We start from the raw sequence: 18158 nt of genomic DNA, 5'->3' as shown, positions 1-18158 counted from the left end.
CCTTTGTCAGCCATGGTTGTCTAATCCCTCCCCGGTTAATCTTTCTTTTCTTGGGAATGAACCTCTGTACAGTGTCCTCAATTATACCTACAAACTCCTGCCATTTTTGCTCTACTGTCTTCCCGGTTAGCCTCTGGTTCCAGTTTATTTTAGTCAGTTCCTCTCTCATGCCCTCATAATTACCTTTATTCAACTGTAACACCATTACATCCGATTTTGCCTTTCCCTTTCAAACTCCAGACTGAACTCTACCATATTATGGTCGCTACTTCCTAAGGGTTCCCTTACTTTAAGATCTTTTATAGAGTCTGGTTCATTGCAAAGCACTAGGTCCAGAATAGCCTGCTCTCTTGTGGGCTCCATGACAAGCTGTTCCAAAAAGCCATCCTGTAAGCATTCCATGAATTCCCTTTCTTTAGATCCACTAGCAACAATATGCTAAAGAGAAAGTGACCATGCTTTAACTACAAATTGTTCAACGTTCATTCAAAGTTCCTCAGGCTCTAAGACTTCTCTAAAGTTGGCCTCATTAACATTTCAGTTAGAATCTCAATGCGCATCACTAAGACGATAATTATAGGAGCCAAACCCAAGATTGCTGTCGCTGTAATGAGGGGAAAAAGACTTCTTAAAGTCACAATTCACAAGTTCCATAGAAAGGACTGTGAGATAATTCTGAACCTGAAAGCCCTCTCCTTGTTTAGTTATAGATTTAAGTAATTAAAAAATAATCAAAACGAAATACTGAGAGTAAATTAAGTGAGTATACTGTAATTTGTTTTGAAACAAATTCATTTTTCTTGAAAAAATAATCTCAGCATTTTACTCATCTTTTGGAATTAAAGGTAGACCAAGCTACACTTGGTTCCTCCAAGGGAAACTAATCCAATCTTAAAACCAATGGAAAATGAGATTTTTTTCAGCAAACAAAGAAACCATGGAAATTAAACATACAGGAGCAAAATATTCCTGAGGGATTAAGCTTAATATTTGATCAATCCCCAAAAGCTTAACAGACCTATAGAAATTTAGGAAGTAAAGTTCCACCGAACAGACTTGTAACTTAAGGCAGAACTCATAGAATAAAAGTGACAGCAGGGATGCAAAAATGGCTAAGTGACGGGAAATAGAGATTGGTAGTGAACACTTGCTGTTTTTAGACTGAAGTAAGACTTGTCGTGGAATTGCTCAGTGCTCTGTTGCTTTTCCTAATTGATGCACAGGGCCCAATTTCAAATCTTTCAGGTTGTATAATATTTCCTTAGTATTGTAAATCATGAGGAAGAAAGTTAAATTTCAAAAGGATGTAGACGTGATGATTTTTGCAGACAAGTGGCAGATGAGATTTAATGCAGGGAAGTGCAAACTGGTCCATTTTGTTAGATAGAAGATGGTGAGACCAAATAAAAGCACCATCCTAATGGGGATGTAGAACCAGTGGGACATATATGTGCACAAATCATTGAATATGGCAGTGCAGGTTGAGAAAGTGGGTAATAAAACATACATGATCCTGGGGCTTTATAAAAAGGGCATTGAGCAGAAAAGTTGTAACAAATCTTTGTAAACACTGGTTTGGCCTCCATTAGAGTATTGCATCTGGGTTCTGGTCAATATACTGTATGAATCATGAAGGGATGCAGAAACATATCAGAAGAATTGTTCTGGAGATGAAAATCCTCAATTAAATTAATAGATTGGAGAAGATGGGAGTGTTCTCTTTGCTTGAGAGGAGATTTAATAGACCTCAGCTTCCAAATTTCCATTTCCAACAGCCCAGAAATTACTGTCTAACTTACTTCCACAATAACAATCAGCATTATTTGCCTCACCATTATTCCCAACACAAAATCTTTGAAAATATTGATAAATATCAATTAATATATTGATATATTGTAACTTTATTCAAAATAGAAGGATGTAACTGTCTTCAGTTCAGAAAAGATTTTTAAAAAGTTCATTCATGAGATGCTGGCTAGACCAGCATTTATTGCCCATCCCTAATTAAATTTAGAGTCAACCACATTGATGGCAGTTTCCTTCCCTAAAGGGCTTTAGTGAACCAGATGGGTTATTCCCACAACAGTTTATTCATAGTCATCATTAGAGTCTTAATTCCAGATTTCTTTTCTGTTGAATTCAAATTCTACCATGGCAGGATTCAAACCCTGGTCCCCAGAACATTACCCAGGTGCCTTGATTAACAGTTCAGCGATAATACCACCAGGCCATTGCCTCCTCTAGATCAGACTAACGTACTAGACAAAAACCCTGGAATGGCTGGGTTATCTTATGAGGAAAGGTTGAACAGGCTGAGCTTGTATCGCCTGGAGTTTAAAGGAGGCGAGATGGCTTGTTTGAAATATAGAAGTTCCTGAGAGGTCTTAATAAGGTGGAGGTGCGAAGGATGTTTCCTCTGTTTGGAGGATCTGGAATTAGAGATAACTGTTTAAATATAAGGGCTAGTACATTTGAGACAGAGATGAGGGGAATCTTTTTCTCATAGCGAGTCATGAGTCTTTAGAACTCTTTTCCCGAAAATGTGGTGGAAGCAGAGCCTTTGAATATTTTTTAAGGCAGATGTTGATAGATTCTTGATAAGGGGGTGAAAGGTTATTTCGGTAGGCAAAAATGTGAAGTAATCAGATCAGCCATAATCTTATTGAAAGGCAGGCTAAAAGAGGGATTACTTCTAATTCCTATAATTGTATGTAAGAGATTCTGAAAACTTAGAACGGAAGTACAGAAAGTTATGTTTTTCTCCCATGTTTTCTTTTACAAATGCTGCTTTGCTTCTTATTAAATGCAGCATTTACTTCATGTATTAGTCTAAATATTCTTTAATAGTAATGATCTCTGAAACCCTGAATGAAACACGTTCTTAGACTAGAGCAGTTTTAATATTTATCACCACCTAGTGGTCAAGCTGTTGAATAGTGCTTTTGTTTCATCCTCTGGGCCAGTTGCTAAATGTTCAATTAATAAAAGACGAAGGTAATGCCTAACTTTCAAAATCTTTTTAATTATGAAACTGAATCACTTTAGGTAAAGGAAGGGAAGACAGGGTCTTGAAAAACAGTTAAAGTGGAAGAAAAACAAATAGGGAGTGGAAAGCACCAAAAATTTTCTTTAACTAACACAATAAAGTCACCAATTTTGAATTAAATTTACAAGGAAACCAGCATAACACTCCACCTCAAAACATTCAAAAATACAGAAATTCCAGAGAAACAGAAATACATCATTTTTATTTATTAGAATTCCTGTATTTGATGAGGAATCAAATGTTGGGCAGCACAGTGGTTAGCACTGCTGCCTCACAGCGCCAGAGACCCGGGTTCAATTCCCGCCTCAGGCGACTGACTGTGTGGAGTTTGCACATTCTCCCTGTGTCTGCGTGGTTTTCTTCCCCCAGTCCAAAAATGTGCAGGTTAGGTGAATTGGCCACGCTAAATTGCCTGTAGTGTTAGGTGCAGGGGTAAATGTAGGGGAATGGGTCTGGGTGGGTGTGCTTTGGCGGGTCACTGTGGACTTGTTGGGCCAAAGGGCCTGTTTCCACACTGTGTAATCTAATCCTATTACACAGAGCTTTCTTGATTCTATGTTAAATTAAAATTTCATTCCTAAATTTGAATATTATTAATTTTGTTTATTGAAATTACTAAAAGTAGCAAGAAATATATAAAAGTGATTTGATCTGATTCATGCAGTGGTGAAATGATATTGATCGGAGGCATAGCAATATAGCAACATTTCACCATCAATAAATACATTGTTGGATCAATATTATTGTAAAATTACAAACCTGCTTCAGGTTTTGTTTAAAAGTCAGACATTTCTGACAATGAACATCCTTTAACAATGCAGTAAAATTCTTTGCTGTGCTTGGGCTTCTGCAGCCAGTGACAGTGCAGACAAGAGCATGCCATGAAAATATGATTAAGTATGAACATGAAAAATATTCTAGCATTGGCCATACGTGACTCACCTGTGGGCACTCCCACCATTCCTAACAGCCACTTGTAAACAAAATAGTTTGATCTTTGACCTATAACTCATGTTTACATCTTGGCTGCATTGGGCATGGCACGAAACTAAATGAACTGAGCCTTTATATAGTGCCTCAAAGCATCCATTGGAGTACCATTGCATAGGAGCAAAGAGCCAGGCAAAGGTACATGGAAGACAGACACACTGCAGAAGAATAAACAGGAGAAGAGATGGCGACTCAATGGTAATTTCACTAGAGTAAGCCAGCAGTCCAAACTACTGCTCTGAGGATTTGGATTCAATTCCCATTTCAAAAGCTGCTGGAATTGGAATTAAATTCATTAATAAATTCCATTTTTAAAAACTGGTATTAGTAATTACCGCTATGAAACTATAATTGATTGCGATAAAATGCGACCTTGTTCACTTGATTTTCAGGGTTTGTGATCACAGTTACCTAATATAGGTAGTTAATGATTTCTAAGTAATTTTCTAAGTTTGTTAAAAACCAGCAATTTAGATATGTCATTTGTTAATTAGACAAAGAACATATACATACACCTGCGATAACTGGGGAAAATTCACCAATGCTAGAGGATAAACAGGCTGTTGGTGTGTGGGCAGCATCCTGCTCTTTAACTGAGGTGTTAGAGAACTTTTCCCTGACTCTCCCCCTGTCCTTTGGATATATCTTCCATCTGCCTGGTGAAGATTGTTCATTGAAGACTGCTCTCTGGGATCCACCTGATGGGAACTGCTGCCTGCAAGGTCTCCTTGATAAGAACTGCCCGCTTCCCCTAGCATTTATTGGTACATCATATTTTTAGGGCAGATAATTAATGCTGTGGCAATCAATTGTTTGGAGACTTTTGGCCAATGGCCATTAACAGGAACCATTGTCCCCTTGTCTACTTTCATCTGAGGGTTTGTTCTTCCTAAGAGCAAATACTTCTTATTTTTGAAAACAACACAATGATAGTAGGGTGCATTTGGTGCCTCATAAATTGTTGTTGCGTGTGCAATGGGAGTTGTATTCTGTACTTTTTATGATACTTACCTTTGTTTTTATATGCTACAGTTTTGGAAAGTTATATACTGCGAGAACCTGTTAAATCTCATGCCATACAGCAAATACCAAGAAAATTCAGTTTTTAGCAGATCCCAATATTCAGCATTAACTAAAGTTCAGGGAAGGTTATGTGCTTTGTTCTACACGCAATTCCAGATCCACAGTAATGAGACTGACTCTTTACTGCTCTCTGCGATGGTCTCACAAAGTCACAGTTCAATCGCATTAAGAATAGGCAACAAATATTGTCCTTCCCAGCAACACCCACATCCTATTAAAGAATTGTTTTTCCCTTAGTTTGCAAAACAATACAATTTAATTTATAGATTTGATTTTGGTTCCTCGTGCCTTTTTTAAAATTAATCACGTGGGCAATAATGATTGAACGGAGAGAAAGAGTGTAGGGTTGGGAAACAGGGAATTGGACAGGCAATTATTGGTAAAAAAATTCTATTTGTCTTTGCTCATCCTCTTCTCAGTTGCTTGCTGAATAAATGGTAGCAAGGAGCATGAAATCACAGAGCGTTAACAGTACAGAGGTAGGCCATTTGGCCTGTTGGATCTATGCTAGTTCTCTGCAAGAGCAACTCAACCATGTGGCAAACCACTAAAACATTTTTACAAATCTGTTTGAAATATTATATTCTTTGCATTTTGCTCTTTAATCCTTTTGGCTTTAACACTGAATCCTCTTTAGTTAATCAAGTAGCTGCCCTCAATTGTTTAATAGATGCCTCTGTGCCTATATAAAAAACACTTAAAACCTCCTCTGATGTATAATTTTCTTTAGTAAGAAAGCATTGTTAGTGTTATTTTGTGCCATTCGGTATTGAATATTATGTTGATTTGATGTTGTACTGTTGTTAGCGAACTTGGGTCAAATGTACACATTTTTGGATAAGATATGTGTATTTTCTGAGACTATGCTTTTTGCCAGCCCACATGTAAAAGACATTTGGACATTGTGATTTTTCCAAAGCATATTGGCAGTAAGGTAAGGTCCATTGCTATAGGCACTACAGGAAATCGACCTGATAATATCAAAACCTGTTTGCTTGAAACACATTGCTGAGTTCCAATACAAACAGGGTAGCTCCCTTTTATGCAGAATAATAATCTCCTATTCCTACGCTAAAATCAGCAACAAGAAATAAAAGACCAGTGTTACCCCTTCTTGAAATACAAATATAAGAGAAAGAGTTGGCTTGATGGCTGTATATTTTGACTATTGTGAGTGCCCTTAGAATTCAAATTGGTGCCTGTAGTTTGTGGTGAATTATGTCAGATAGCACATCAGAGAGTGGCCTTTAGTTGGTACATAGTGGACAGCTCATGAAAACATGAAGTTCAGACACATCACGACATCAATCTTGGTGCCACCATTTTGGAATGTAACACTCGAGCTAACACTCTTATTTTCATATTATTTAACCTGCAGTTATTGGCAAAAGACTGCAGATGCTGGAAAATTTCCAAAATAGACAGCAAGCAAGGCAGCATCAAGAGGGAGAGCAGTTGACATTTCAGGTAAAGGGCTTTCAAAAGATCTCATCAACAACTGACAGTTTAGATGCTGATAAGTTTCTGTTCGTTCTTGTTGAGATTGTAGAAGCATTTGATGATATGTAGTGTTATTTAAACATTGCTAAGGTCTATGAAATGTGATATTGATGGACTTGATTTCAAGGGTTATGCACAGATCACTTGTTCTCCAGGCAACAAGACCTGACCATCTTCCCTTCCAAATCCCTCTCCCCAGCAATCCCAGTGCTGGGTTGAAAGACAATATAGCTGCATTGCAGTGGGGGAACCTGAAAGCCTCTGTGCATATTGATAGCTGCAGCCAGGGGTAAACTAGCGTGACCTCACCTGACAACAGGCTGAGCTTGGATGGCTTTACCCTGAACTTCCAATGCAGCACCCACATGTTGAGTGGCTTCTGTTGGTCACACTGCCACATGGATGGGTCCATAATGTTCATTCTCTTCCTGCTCTTCCATCAGCTTCTCTTTCACCATTGCCTGCCCATGTTGTAGTGCATGAGGTGGTTAGGGTGAAGGATGGCAGGGGTATGGAGATTTTAAACAAGATGTGTATGCTTACACCTCCTGTAACTTGTAAATCAGAAAAAAAGATTGTGGGCTGAGGGCGCCATAGGGTGTAAGAAAGAGGGTTAGATATGACCACACCAAACCCACCACAGATCATAGCAAGTCTAATTATGGTAAGCATCGTCTTCACCATAAGATTGAAGACATACAGTGCCTGGTTGCTACCACTTACCTGCTGCTGCTGCAGTTGCACACTGCCTTATCCTGCAAGTGAGATGGGTGTGTGTTTGCGTGTGTGTGTGTGTGAGAGAGAGAGATTGATTGATTGATTGATTGATTGATTGATTGATTGATTGATTGAATGAATGAATGAATGAATGAATGGCTGGCAGTGTGCTAAAGCCATGAGCTGTGGGTTTCAGGGTGCTAAGCGTCAGAAGCTGAACTGAAGCTATGAACGTGAGCTATATTGTTCATAATTGAGTGGTAGTCAATGATTAATTTCTGTGAAATAATGTTTGAAGATATGTTCACTGATCTTAAGGTCAGGATACCTAGATCACATTCTCGACTGATGCTTAGTAGCTGCAGTATGTGCCAGCTACAAGATACATTGCAGAATTTCACCAAAAGCTCCCTGGACAGCATCTTCTAAAACTAGCTCCACTACCAGCCAGAAGGACAAGGACAGCAAATACACAGCAACACAGCCTGCAATTTCCCCTCCAAGGTACTCACCGTCCTGACTTGGAAACCAGGAAGGCAGTGAGCGAACAAGTGGTCCTATTTTACATATCCCATCTCCAACAAATTTTCCGGTGGGGCAAAGAGGGCAAACAATTACCTCCATATTAGAGTGGAGAGCAAGAAGAACAATAACAAAAAGAGGAATCTTTCATTTTTTGAATCTTTCATGTGCTTTTTTTTAAAAAATGCAATATTTTGTTAAAAACATTTTAAAAAGTATGCTTCCCTTAGAATATTAAGTTTGTTCCTACACTACAGCAAATGTCAGTCTTTCATTTCTAGTTAGGTCTGAAGGAAGGAACAAAAGTGCACAGCTCCAATGACTACTGTAACATTCACAGAAAGACTTGGGTCATCAATCACAGACTCACAATCTGAAGGCAATTTTTATTATAATCAAAATCACGATAGACACTTATATATTAACTTCAGTTCAGTCATTTTTAAATAGCTTGATGTATCAGTGGCAGATAACTGGCAAAATCTACAACAGTAACTAGAGTTTCTTTAAATTTCTTTTTATTTAAAAATGACTATCTAGGGCAGCGGTTCCCAAAGTAAGGAATATGTACCCCAGAGACAGATGTCTGCAAGGGCTTTTTTTTGTTTTTAAGTTGTGTCATGGCAGATATTCAAGGATAAGAGCATTTTTTTGATCTTGGTCTTGCAATCTCCATCATCCAGGAATTCTTAAACACAAGAGTCTCTGGTGGTCAGACTCATGCCCTGCCGTTCACACTCCCACTGCTTTTCTAATTCCAGTTGGTTAGGCATGCTGGAGAGATATTGTTGAGTCTATTAGCAGCAAGCACTGGACAGAAACAAGCTGTGATTGGAAGAGCAGCAAACATCAGGAAAGGGAGTGGCAGCATGTAGGCCCCAGTACAAGGGTGATGTGAGGGCAGCAGCTGCTGACCAAAATACTGTCTGCATAGGAGAGCTAGCTATGTAACCTGCAGCTCAGCAGACTGCTGGTCGGAAATAGCCTGCCTGGCCAGGGTTGTCATCCTCATGGAGCCATCTCACAAAGGTACAAAAGAGTGAGTGGCCGTAGGAGGTTTGAAATGGGAGGCTGCTGAGTGAGAAGGATGTAGACTGGGTTCAAGAAGACAGGGATGCTAAGTGAGTGAGAGGAGGGCGTATTTGGGGAGGGGGACGTCTGAGCAGATGAGAATAGGGCTAGATAGAGTTTGAGAAATAAGGTTGCTGACTGGGAGAGGGTCAGTTCCATTTCAAATGCTTAGGATATAATAAACAAGTTCATAATCACATTAAATTTCAATCAAAAATATCATTGTAGACATTATTTACCTATAACATGTAATTGAAATGATTTACGGAAGGTGTTGTCATTAGAATGAGGGGAGAGATATTGGGAAGAGGGCTGACTGAGACAAGTGGATTATGGTTGAAAAGAGGAGCTATGGCTGCTTCTTTGATGGGACGGGGTTGTGTTGGTCATTGATGCACTCTCAATTTCAAATACTTATGCTCAAGGAAACAATCTCATCCATCATGTTCATGGTAAGTTTAAAGAAATACTGTAGATATGTTTACCTTAACGTGTAACTTAAATGATTTACAAAACATGTTTCATTAGAAGGTTACTTGAAAACTGATTGTAGGGGCTTCCAAATGAATGATTAATCTGTATAGGGGTATATGAACAAAACATTTTGGGAACTATTGGTCTATATGTTTAAGTGCGAGTGTGATAACAAAACCCTCTAAAAGTGGTACCATGAATGGTATAAATAATTATGGGTTGACATTGATTTTGACTCTTTGTTTCTGAAGTTGCTCAATTAATTTGAGTGTTAACAATATTAAAAATAATTTTCTCCAATTTTGCCTGGGTAATTTGGGATTAAACTGACCCCACATGTCCTTTTATTAAATCCGTAAAAAGGATGATGAAAATATCTGGAGAAAAATAAACTGGGATTTCAAACTGCCAATAAAAAGACAGCAAAATTAGAAATAAAGGCCTGAATATGTTATGAAAAGAAATCTGACTAGCTACTTTTATAAATATGTAATTTGAAGAATAATCATTGAGCACAATTTTAATAGTGTCACTTAAACCTGACGAACAGGTAAGCAAACCATTCATTATCAAATTGATGATGACTATTTTACTGTGGTATGTAGGTGCTTTATAAATAAATGTTAGCTGTTTTATTTTTCAGCGTCATGATGAATTCTTACTATTTTGCATTTTTGTAAAAATTCCAGACTGTGCTGTTGTAATTGCCTGAATGCTAATAATTTGGTCTTTTCAGAAGTCTATATTGGGTCTGAACAGCAGCAGCATGGATTGCACAGTTGCTAGTTTCACAAATCCCAGGAACTCCTTGCTCGCCAGGCATTCCTGGCTGCCCTGAAGGCCCACTGTATCCCACTGGCCCATGTGGACCTGGTTCTCCTTCCTCAGCAACACCTGGGTAACCCGGAGAGCCTGAAAGATAATGAAAGAGACAATTATTAGTTTTCACACTGAAATGAAAGTAAGTTTCAAAGAAAATTAATTGCACAAGTAATGGAGTTATTCAAATCATCTTTTTTTTCTGAATACAGAACCTAGGGTTGCAGCCTGAAAAATTGTGGGGTGATCTTGAGTGCGAGCAGCAGCTAAGGTAAGACAGTTTGTTTTAAAATTACTTACCGGTAGCGGGCAGCGGTGTTTTTTTTCTCTCTTTACAGAAAGAGCGGGAGCAGCAGGGGGAAGAGACGAAGACCGGAGAAATCACAGCACTGTGCATCATCTACAGGTTCCATTGCAGAAATTCACCAAAAATCCTTAACTAGCACCTTCCAACATCATAACAATTTACACCTAGAAGGACGAGGTCAGCAGATGCACTGGAGCACCACCTGATTTGGCATGTCTCCCTTCTGATTTGAAAATATATTGGTCATACCTTCAGCGTCACGAACTCAAAATCTGGGATTTCCCTGCTGAACATAATTTATCGATTTACATAGCATCGATTGTAGCAGTTTAAGTAGGCAGTTCACCACAGCCTTCTCACGACGTCAACTAGAGACTGAATAAACGTCTGGCGCTATCTCTACTACCCAACTCCACAAGTAAATAAAAATAAGTGATGGATCCAATTTTGCCATTTCGTAACGACTCCTTGAAGTGTCCCTCTTCCTTTCAAATTGTGTGCATAAATAGTTGAAACCACTCTCCTGAGAAACAGCTTTAACGTGCAGAATTTCTCCTTGGAATTTTTTCTGCATGATGGAATTCCTAGTGTTATTCGTCGTTTACACTTCTTTTACCCCACGGCCCCATCGCCATTGGCCTTTTCAGAAATTTGATTTGTGTTTTACGTACTTCTCATTCTTCTGACAAAACGTATGTCATCCGAAAGCCTGCCGATTGTACAGTGCTGTCCTATGAACTCAACAATGTCGACGAGATAAAGAATTGAGCCTGCCATTGAACCTTGAATAACAGGAGCTAGTTGTATGCTAAGTTCAGAAGAAGGTTAATTAGACCAAATGTTGACTATGGTTTGTCTTCATAGATGCTGCCAGACTTGTTGGGTTTCTCCAACAATGTTTTCTTTCATGACAGCATGTGGGAAAAGAAATCAGGATTAACGTTTTGTGTCATGTGATCCTTCTGCAGAACCACTTATCCCACTGTTGAAGAAAAACATCTTGTTAACTGTTCTTATTGAGTACAATATTTACTGGGACTTGAATCCTTATTATGCTTCAGCTTAATGTTAGATTGCATTTACTTCTTCAAAGTTCTTGCATCCAACTGAAACTTCCGTTTGGAATCTATTTCCCAGACATTTTGCAATTTTTAATTCCCTGGTTGTCGAATTTATTGATCGTTTCTAGTTACTCCCTTGTGAAAATGTTGGTGATTTACGTTCTTCAATCACTGCAGTCCACATTTTGTAGGCAGACTTCCAATGTCCTTAGGGAGGGGATTCCAGGATTTCTACCCATTGACAATGCACAGTGGCTCAGTTGTTCGCATTGCTGCCTCACAGCGCCTGAGACTCAGGGTTCGATTCAAGATTCGTGCAAATGTCTGTGGAGTTTATATATTCTGACTGCGTCTGCATGGGTTTCCTCCGGGTTCTCCAGTTGCCTTCCAGAATCCAAGTGCAGATGAGGTGAATTGGCCATGCTAAAGTTTTAATAATGTTCAGGGATATGTAGGTTAGATGCATTAGTCACGGGTAAATGTAGAGTAATAGGGAAAACGGTCTATGTGGGATATGTTTCAGAGAGTCGGTGTGGACTTGCTGTGCTGAATGACCTGTTTCCACATCGTAGAGATTCTATGGTTCTAGTTGTAACTGATGGCAGAAAATGAAACCAGGAACGGAGGGATTAGGCTGGACAAATATTCCCACCTTATAAAGTTCTCCACATGATGCAAAACACATTTGAATCATTTATCAGGTTTTTCAGCCAGAGGTGTCTCATAGCCTCATCACCTTGGCCTCCATGCAGTCCACATAATAAACACTCAAAATCTATTCTAGCTTTGGGGATGTTTAATTGGCTGCAGGAACTATCTGCACCAAATGTGGTGCCGCTTCCGCACAACATTAACACTTTTATTTCTGTTTCTGTCAGTCTATTTTCAATCTTCAATTAAGCGTTGGCATATTGCTATCAATGACATGTTTGATGAGGTTCAGTGTGTGTTCCTCTTCGGCCATTGACTCAGAGAACCTCAGACCAAACCTTGCAGAAACAGAGCAGGTCTGGCAACATCGGTGGAAAGAAAAATAGAGATCACGTTTCATCTCGATCCAACATCATAATCTTAGACTGTGACGCCTCGCACCCCGCTCCGCCATGCCAGGTTTTGAACTCTATCGTCCATTGGCAACGTCCTTCCTGCTTTATGTTTCCTCATGTGTCCTCTTTTGAGAACCTCCGCCTGGACAGCAATTTTGGAAAGAGGAACATGGCTAACAGTTTGAGGTCGGTATGACTTAACTAATCACAAGTATTCTGGCCCTGAATGCTGTGACAATGTTGCCCTTTAACAAGGTTATGTTGTCCTTAGTTTCTTTTACAAAGAAGTAAGAAAAGATGCAGACTGCAAAACGTCTATGTTGAAGAGTTTTCGGGACAATTTGATTTTAGCTAACAGATACTGCCTGAGGCAAAAAGGCTTTTAAGTTTAAATGAACACAACACTTGTACAAAGAAAAGTGAGTGGCCAGTTCTCTTAGTTCAGCATTTCTCTAGTTTTGTTCTGTTTTAGCACAGTAGAGTTGAAACAGCTGATGGACTCTAAACAAGAAGGTGCTCTGTCTCTGGCCTAACTCATGTTAGACCCTACGTTTCATTTTGATTTTCGCAGTGCTAAGCGTTGTTTATGGGGATTTTTGCAAGTATTTGGAACACCATCATTAATTTGGGACATTCTGCTGAGTTTTCGTATAGGTTCCGTTATTCTGTATTCTGTTCTCAATTGTTTGTGTTTCGATTGGTAATTTTGTAAATAAATTCCGCTTTGTTTTAAACGAAATAGCTGGTCCAACTGCATCTCTCCTGGAATATCCTCGTTACACCTGCATGATGCATAGAGTCTGGGCTACATTTTTGAAATGTTTTCAGCGTTTCTGGCTTGGCCTATAATAGGTTGGGATATCTTCGATAATTCCAATTTCGGATTAGGTTTGTCAGACTGTAATGCTGCGAATGTTAGGTTCTGTTCCTGGTATTCAGTTTATTTGCTTTAAATGGTCTTTGGGATAAAAATGCCTCTTTTCATCAACAAGAGGTTTCTGTGTGTGGAAAAAATGGCTTTGGGGGTTTTGCAAAAAGTGGTTAAGGCCAAGCTGCTGGAATTAGCAGGCAATTTGGAGTTGAAGCTGACCTCTTCCCTGAGGAAAGGTGAGTTAATTATAGCAATAATCCAGCAATTACATTTGCTGGAAGCGTCACCAGAATTTTTAGAGACGGCCAAAATTCAACTAAAAATAAAGCAACTTGAAAAAGAGGAAAACAGTAATGAATTACCCTAAAATGAAAAGTTCAGAAATGGACTGAGGAGATTTGGGAGGGGAAACGAAAAAAACTTGGGGGGAAGGGTTATGGAAAACCCAAAGGCGTTCTAAGCATACATGGGGAATAACAGAATGACCAGACAGAGGGTAGGGTTGAACAAGGATAGTGGAGAGAACTTGCGCCTGGAGATTGAAAAGTTAGGGCAGGTGTTAAATGAGGTTTTTGTTTTGCTTCAGTATTCACTCGACAGAGTGAGACCACCATGGACCAGTTTAATAGGCTTGAACAGGTTAATGTTAATTAACTCGATATGTTGGATTTTTTTGGAAGCAACAAGGCAGATAAGTCCCCAGGACAGGACCAAAGGTACTAAGGAAAGCAAATAATGAGAATGTTGCACTTCTGGCGATGATCTTTGTATCCTCACTCTCCACGGGCGTAGTACTAGATGACCGAGGGAAGGCGGATGTTATTTTTCTGTCCAAGAAAGCGAATACGAAAGTCCCCGGTAATTACAGACCAGTCAGTCGCACTTCTGCGATAAGCAATGTAAAGGAAAGGGTCCTGAGGGATGGAATTTATGACTATTGGGAAAAAGATAGTTTTATTAAAGATAGTAAGCATGGCTTTGCGAGGGGTAGTTCATGCCTCACAAGCCTTATTGAGTTCTTACAAGGGGGCATAGCTTTAAATTAAGGGGGGGGGGGTAGGTATAGGACAGATGGTACGGGTATGTTCTTTACTCAGCGAGTCGTGAGTTCATGGAATGCTCTGCCAGTAGCAGTGGTGGACTCTCCCTCATTATGGGCATTTAAGCGGGCATTGGATAGGCATATGGAGGATAGTGGGCTAGTGTAGGTTAGGTGGGCTTGGATCGGCACAACATCGAGGGCCGAAGGGCCTCTACTGCGCTGTATTCTTCTATGTTCTATGTTCTATGTTCTATCTCACATCAGTGTCTGCAGTTCATGCCCCTATTATGTTTCTCAACACAAGACACTCAGGCTACAACACAAATCTCTTTCCTCAGCTACTGCTCGATCATAGATTCAGGCAACACTCTTTACATGTTACAAAGTTAACTTATGATTTTTTTTTATCTTCCATCAAATTAAATAGAAGAGAACTTGTCAATTAACTAGAAAATAACCCAACCAGCAAGAATTGTTCCTCCATTTTTTAAGGTGGATTTTAGCAGGCACCGGGGATTATTTCAGTTGTCCCTATACCAACTTCTTCCAGGTATAAAAGATTTATGTTCGAAATATGGCTAGAGTTAGTTTTGATTTTATGAATCAAGTTAAAATAATTGAAATTATAAAAAGACTAATGCCTGAAACAGGTCTGCAGGTAAAGAAAAATGTCTTCTCATTAGCAGAAATATATTCAAGTGTGTCTTTTAACTTGTTTTAACAATTCCCAATTTGTAAAAGCAAATTAAAACATCACCAAACTTCCATTGTACGTTGTACTGAGAAGGGTCATCACAATCTCAGATATCTGTAAGGATAATAGAGTTGTAGTGGTAGGACACTTTAACTTTCCAAACATAGTGCCATAGTGTTAAGGGCTTGGATGGAGTGAATTCATAGAGGTATATAACGGCAGTAGGAGTATACTTTAAAAGGAAAATCAGGAGGGCAAAAAAGGTGACATGAGGTAGCTTGGGCAAATAGAGTTAAGGAGAATCCAAAGAGATTCTACAAATACATTAAAGACAAGATCTAGGGAGAGAATAGGGCACCTCAAAGATCAATGGGGCCATGTACATGTGGAACCACAGGAGATGGGTGAGATACCGATGAATATTTCATATCAGTATTTACTGTGGAGAAAGATGTGGAAGCTTAGGAACTTGGGGAAATAAGTACTGATAGCCTGAAAATGTCCTTTTATAGAAGAAGAAATTAAACATAAAGGTAGATATACCCCAGGGTCCTGATCAGTTGTTTCCCAGAACTTTGTGGAAAGCTAGGGAAGTGATTGTTGGGCCCCTTGCTGAGATATTTGTATCATTGATAGCCGTGGGTGAGGTCCAGGAAGACTGGAGGGTGGTTAATATTGTGCCATTATTTAAGAAAGATCGTAAGGAAAAGCAAGGCAACTACAGACCAGTGAGCCTTACATCAGTGATGGCTAAGTAATTGGAGTGGGGTTCTAACAGACAGGATTTACATATATTTGGAAAGACAAGGACTGATTAGGGAGAGTCATAGAGATGTACAGCAAGGAAACATACCCTTCAGTCCAATTTGCCCATGCTGACTAGATGTCCTCACCTAACCTAGTCCCATTTGTCAGCACTTGCTCCATACCCCACCAAACATTTCCTATTCATATACCCATCCAGATGTCTTTTTAGCTTTGTGCGGGGGAAATCATGGCTCATTAATTTGATTGAGTGTTTTGAAGAAGTGAGAAAAAAGATTGAAGGCAGAGAGGTAGACGTGGTCTCTATGGACTTTAGCAAGGCATTCAACAAAGTTCCGCATGGTAGACTGGTTAGCAAGGTTAGATCATATGGAATACAGGGAGAACTTGCTATATGGATACAGAATTGGCTAGAAAGTAGAAACAGAGGATGGTGGTAGAGGGTTGTTTTTTGGACTGGAGGCATGTGATCAGTAGTGTGACACAAGGATCAGTGCTGGGTCCACTGCATTTTTTCATTTATATAATTGATTTGGACATGAATATAGGAAGTATGGTTAGTTAGCTTGCAGATGATACCAAAATAGGTGATGTAGTGGACACTGAAAAAGGTTATCTCAGAGTATAATGGGATCTTGATCAAATGGGCCAAAAGGCTGAGGAATGGCAGATAGAGTTTAATTTAGATAAATGGGAAGAGTTATATTTTGGTAAGACCCAGAGCAGAACTTATACACTTAATGGTAGAGTGGAATGTTGCCGGTCAAAGAGACCTTGGGGTGCAGGTTCATAGTTCCTTGAATGGGAAGTCACAGGTAACAGAGTGGTGAAGGTGGCATTGGCATGCTTGCCTTTGTTGGTCAGTGCAGAGAGTATAGGGGTTGGTACGTTATGTGCAGCTGTACAGGACATTGATGAGGCCACTTTTAGAATACTACATTCAATTCTGGTCTCCCTGCTAGATGAAATATGTTGTTAAACTTGGAAAGGTTCAGAAAAGATTTACTGGCAGGATTAGAGGGTTTGAGCTATAAAGAGAGGCTGAATAGGCTTTTATCCCTGGAGCATCGAAGGCTGAGGGGTAACCTTATAAATGTTTATAAAATGATGAGGGGCATGGATAAGGTGAATAGCCAAGGTCTTTTTACCCAAGTTAGGGGAGTTCAAAACTAAAGAGATTAGATTTAAGGTGAGAGTGATTAGATTTAAAAGGTGGACCCAAGGAGCACCTTTTTCACACAGAGGGTGATGTGTTTATGGAACAAGCTGCTGAAAGTGGTGGAGGTGGAAGTGGATACAACTACAACATTTAAAAGACACCTGGATGGCTTCGTGAATCGGAAAGGTGAAGAGGAATATGATTAGATCAGTTTAGGATATCTGTATCCATGCTGTATTCCTCTATGACTCTACCATGTGAATGGGTTCCTCATGAAAAAAGTAGACACATCTAATAGCTCTTCTCCTTGATATAACAATAGCATTTCTAGTGTCTTGCATTCGATCAATAGTAATTATTTCAATCTTATTCTTGTTGAGAAATGAAGGCAAATTATTGGGCCATGTGAAAAAAAGGAGACAGCCTTCCCAGTATGTTCATACCCACCTTGATTTGTTTCCCCTTCTTAAGGGAGATAACTAAGATGTTAGTTGGCCTGCCGACCTACTCACCCAAACGCTGATTGGAATCCTTAAGTGACCAATTGATGGTTACTTAAGAACCTCTTTCTTTCTCTGCCACTATATTATGTACAGCCCAGAAATTTTCATTGGACAGGTAAGGGTGTGGGAGATACCTCTTTTGAAGTCCCTTGTGTCCATCAGGGACAAAGCTCTGAAATAATATTCCCCCTTTGTCTCTTTGATGGTGTTAGGCAAGAACTTTCGAAAGCTGATTGGAGGCAGATGTTTGCAGGTAAAGGGACGGCTGGAAAATGGGAAGCCTTCAGAAATGAGATAAAAAGAATCCAGAGAAAGTATATTCCTGTCAGGGTGAAAGGGAAGGCTGGTAGGTACAGGGAATGCTGGATGACTAAAGAAATTGAGGGTTTGGTTAAGAAAAAGAAGGAAGCATATGTCAGGTATAGACAGGATACATCGAGTGAATCCTTAGAAGAGCATAAAGAAAGTAGGAGTATACTTAAGAGGGA

At 39.4% G+C, this 18158-nt stretch overlaps 1 protein-coding gene across 1 annotated transcript in view; it reads right to left on the bottom strand.

Moving 5' to 3' along the window:
- Positions 1–8309: 8309 nt before the first annotated feature.
- LOC122549492 (collagen alpha-1(IX) chain-like) overlaps positions 8310–18158 on the bottom strand; it is a 54052-nt gene continuing 44203 nt past the window's right edge. The window contains exon 16 of the mRNA XM_043689351.1: positions 8310–10315. Coding sequence (XP_043545286.1) covers positions 10119–10315 — 197 coding nt within the window. The 3' untranslated portion in view covers positions 8310–10118. The remainder of the gene's footprint in view (positions 10316–18158) is intronic.

Source organism: Chiloscyllium plagiosum, chromosome 4 (genome assembly GCF_004010195.1).
Source record: "Chiloscyllium plagiosum isolate BGI_BamShark_2017 chromosome 4, ASM401019v2, whole genome shotgun sequence".
NCBI lineage: Eukaryota > Metazoa > Chordata > Chondrichthyes > Orectolobiformes > Hemiscylliidae > Chiloscyllium > Chiloscyllium plagiosum.
Note: the sequence above shows the minus strand (reverse complement) of the source record. Positions and strands in the feature narration are given on the sequence as shown.